The 4137-nt window shown below is 47.1% G+C and overlaps 1 protein-coding gene across 1 annotated transcript; it reads left to right on the top strand.

Annotated features, from left to right (window-relative positions):
• The first annotated feature begins 384 nt into the window (after window positions 1-384).
• LOC123408913 (coniferyl alcohol acyltransferase-like) lies at window positions 385-2190 on the top strand. The gene is made up of 2 exons (XM_045101937.1): window positions 385-1284; window positions 1414-2190. The coding sequence occupies exons 1-2, from the start codon at window positions 465-467 to the stop codon at window positions 2037-2039; spliced, it is 1446 nt and encodes a 481-aa protein (XP_044957872.1). The 5' UTR covers window positions 385-464; the 3' UTR covers window positions 2040-2190.
• Window positions 2191-4137: the final 1947 nt, after the last annotated feature.

Here is a 4137-nt window from a genome sequence, read left to right as displayed (position 1 = left end):
AGTCTAATGCTTCCTAAGTACAATTATTTTGATAAAATGTGTAATATACAATACTAGTATCATATGCATTATACTAACTTATAATAATACACGCTATTGGCAGCCCTATAAATAAAAAAAGGAGTTATTCTCCTAATTTCTGAGAAACATTAATTTCTGTACTTATTCTATACTTAGTCCTATACTAGTAGAAGCAAATCACAACTTGCAAAAAACAAAAGAAAATAGAGTTATTGCCGTGAGTTGGGAATACATTGATGCATTCATATGTTTTCCTGGCTCAGTCGGACGCTTCAATGAATGCAATTCAATGCGTATGGTGTGGGAGTAGGCATCAGTATACTCTGATGAAACGCTAGTGGTTCCCTATAAATAAGGACCATTGTAATGCACTACTCATCCACACCTTGCTCTCTGGCTGATCATTTGAGACCAAATAGCTTCGGAGCACTAACTAGGAATCAATGGGTTTGCCTAAGCGCGCGAGTGCAGGCAATGGGTTGCCCATCAGGGTGTTGAGCCGGCGGCTGGTGAAAGCCTCTGACCCCTCCATCAAGCCGCATGTGGCCGCCTTCAATAACCTGGACCTCTACCCCAACTCGGCACAAGGGTCGGTGACGTGCGTCTACCCCAAGCCTCCTACCGGCGACTTCAACTCCGTTGTGGCCGCCTTCGACGCCCACCTGCCGTCCTTCCTCAACTATTTCTATCCCATGGCTGGGCGCATCGCGGTCAATCCGAGCTCCGGCATGCCCGAGCTCCACTGCTTCAACCAAGGAACGGAGCTCATCGTGGGAGACGCCGGCGTGGAGCTGTGGACCCTGGACTGGGGCCTGTCGGAGGAGTCGCTGAAGAGGATCCAGCTGCCGTACGCGGCGGAGGTGCCGCTCTCAGTGCAGCTGGTGTCCTTCACCTGCGGGGGCTTCGCCGTCGTGTGGGCGACCAACAACCTTATCGGCGACGGGAACGTCGGGATCATGCTGGTGAGGATGTGGTCGGAGCTGGTGCGGTCAGGGACCATCTCCGAGGGCGGACCCAGCCACGACCGGTCGCTGTTCAGCCCTCGTGAGCCGCCGCAGTACGACCCGTCGTTGGACGGCATGTTCACCCAGTGGGACCACGAGCACGAGGTGAACGCCCTGACGGCGGAGGCAAGCTTCATCGAGCGGCTCTACTACGTGGAGGAGCGCGACATCGCAATGCTGCGCGAGGCGGCGAGCACGGAGGGCCAGCAGGCGACGCGCGTCCAGGCGGTGTCGGCGTACCTGTGGAAGGTCCTTGCAGGTATCTTTTTCTTTTTTAGAAAAAGGAGGAGCAAACCACCCGACCTTTGCATCAATCGATTCATGCATTCATATATTACATACGGTATTAAATAAGTTCAAGAGTAAAGTCATAGACGATTCCTGACAGGTATCGTGGACGCGTCCAAGCTGCTGCCCGAGGCCGAGAAGCGGTGCCGCATGCTCTGGTGGGTGGACGGCCGAAAGCGGGTGTCATCTCCAGAGCTCCGGTCGGCGTTGCGCAACTACGCAGGGAACGTGACGTCGTACGTGCTGGCGGACGAGGCTGTGGGCACGGTGCTGAGCAAGCCGCTGGTGGAGGTGGCGAGCATGGTGCGGGAGGCCATCACGTCCGTCAACTACGACGAGCTGTACCAGGACATGGTGGACTGGCTGGAGGTGCACAAGCCACAAAAGTTCATCGAGACGTCCTTCATCGGTCTCGGCAGCCCCACGATAACGCAGACGGTATGGACGACCTTCCCCAACGACACCGACTTCGGCTTCGGCCACGCCGCGCTGGCGATGCCGGTGGACGCCAACCTCGGGAGGCTGTGCACGGGGTTTCTGTGCGTCTCCGCCAAGCCGGGAAACCCAGGAACGTGGATCATCAGCGCCTTCATATGGCCTCGCCTCGCGGCCGCGCTAGAGTCAGACCAGCAGCGTGTCTTCAAGCCTCTCACCGCGGAGTACCTTGGTCTTACCCGTGCCAACTATGCGCTGCGTGACGCCGTGTTTTCAAGACCTCGTCTCTGAATTCTTCTCCTGCAAATGCAAATGCAAATGCATGCATGTTTTGAAGATCGATTCATGTTTTCTAAGCGCATGTCTACTTGGTTGTGCATTGTGTTGCGAGTTGTAAAAGTTTCTCCATTGAATAATTAAATAAAGCTCCAGTTTGCCTTCACGCCAGTCAACTACTACTCCATTCATTCAAACTAGCTAGTGCATCAACCTGTGCACCTGCACGGGCTAGCGATCTTGAGTCAAAAAGTTTGTATTTCCTATACTTTGAAAAAGTAATAAACCTCACAAATCAATTGACAGTTTCAAATTATAAGTGTACATTCCAAATTCACGGTCACTTTTTCCGCATCTGAATGAAAGCACGACGATGATCATTGGCAATGTACAAATTTGATATATGTCCAATACAAAGTGAGGAAATAATCGCTAATTCGCGGTAGTAATATGGAAAATGCCAAAAAGTTATGTTGCAAAATTATTGGAGAAACTCATACATTATGGAAAAGCAGAAAAGTAGAAATTGGATAATATTTTTGGTAAAATTGTACATTTATTGTGACATCAAATTTAGTCTTAATTAGATTTTTCAATTTGAGATAACAATGATTCTTTTAATATTGTGTTGTAATTGAAAATTCATAATCCATTACTCTTTACGAATGGGCATGAACTATTTTATACATTTGTGAGTGTACATTCTTTAGTCAATACTGAAATTCATATTCATTTGTAAATGATCGGAAGTGTCGATTCTTTATCAAACAAAGAATTAGATTCTTACAAAGTTTTAAATTTATTGATGGTTCTCTATTTCCACTCTATCTGTTTGGGACTGCTTCACTCCATCAAAGTCAGCTCCGCTTCATCAAATCCACTTTAGAGCAGTTTCATATAAGAGTTGCAACCATTTCAAGAGAATGTTTGGCTCTCATTTAGCTCCAGCTTCACGAATGGAAAATTTGGTGAAAATGATCTATTTGATTGGATGAGAGGTAAGAAACGAAGGGGTATCCACTTACTGGTGGCAGTGGTGGGTAATTTTCTTTCAACTCCAGCTTCTATAATTCTATGGAGCACCTCCTAGGGAGCTTCACAAAAAACAAGGAGTTGGACCCCAGATTCTAGTTTTTTTACAGAGCGGTATATTGTGGAGCTACCCCGTTTGGCTTACATTTTCTAGAGCGGAGCTGAATTTTCTGGAGCAGAGGGCAATCACAAACAAGGAAGAGTTGTATATGATACAACCCGAAGGTTTTGTCGATCCTAAGAATGCTAACAAAGTGTGCAAACTCTAGCGATCCATTTATGGACTGGTGCAAGCATCTCGAAGTTGGAACAAACGCTTTGATGAGGTGATCAAAGCATTTGGGTTTATACAAGTGGTTGGAGAATCTTGTATTTACAAGAAAGTTAGTGGGAGCTCTGTGGCGTTTCTGATATTATATGTGGATGACATATTACTGATTGGAAACAATGTAGAGTTATTGGAGAGCATAAAAGGTTACTTGAATAAAAGTTTCTCTATGAAGGACCTAGGAAAAGCTGCTTACATTCTAGGCATTAAGATCTATAGGGATAGATCAAAACGCCTGATAGGACTTTCACAAAGCACATACCTTGATAAAGTTTTGAAGAGGTTCAAAATGGAACAGTCCAAGAAAGGGTTCTTGCCAGTTCTACAAGGTACGAGATTGAGTAAGACTCAGTGCCCAGCAACTGATGAAGATAGAGAGCATATGCGCTCCGTCCCCTATGCTTCAGCCATAGGTTCTATCATGTATGCGATGCTGTGCACTAGACCAGATGTTAGCCTGGCCATAAGTATGACAGGTAGGTTCCAGAGTAATCCAGGAGTGGATCACTGGACAGCGGTCAAGAATATCCTGAAGTACCTAAAAAGGAGTAAGGAGATGTTTCTCGTGTATGGAGGTGACGAAGAGCTCGCCGTAAAAGGTTACGTCGATGCAAGCTTTGACACAGATCCGGACGACTCTAAGTCGCAAACCGGATACGTATTTATTCTTAATGGGGGTGCAGTAAGCTGGTACAGTTCCAAGCAAAGCGTCGTAGCAGATTCTACATGTGAAGCGGAGTACATGGCTGCCTC

The sequence above is a fragment of the Hordeum vulgare genome, chromosome 7H (genome assembly GCF_904849725.1).
Source record: "Hordeum vulgare subsp. vulgare chromosome 7H, MorexV3_pseudomolecules_assembly, whole genome shotgun sequence".
Classification (NCBI taxonomy): Eukaryota; Viridiplantae; Streptophyta; class Magnoliopsida; order Poales; family Poaceae; genus Hordeum; species Hordeum vulgare.
This window is presented reverse-complemented; position numbering and strand designations above follow the sequence as displayed.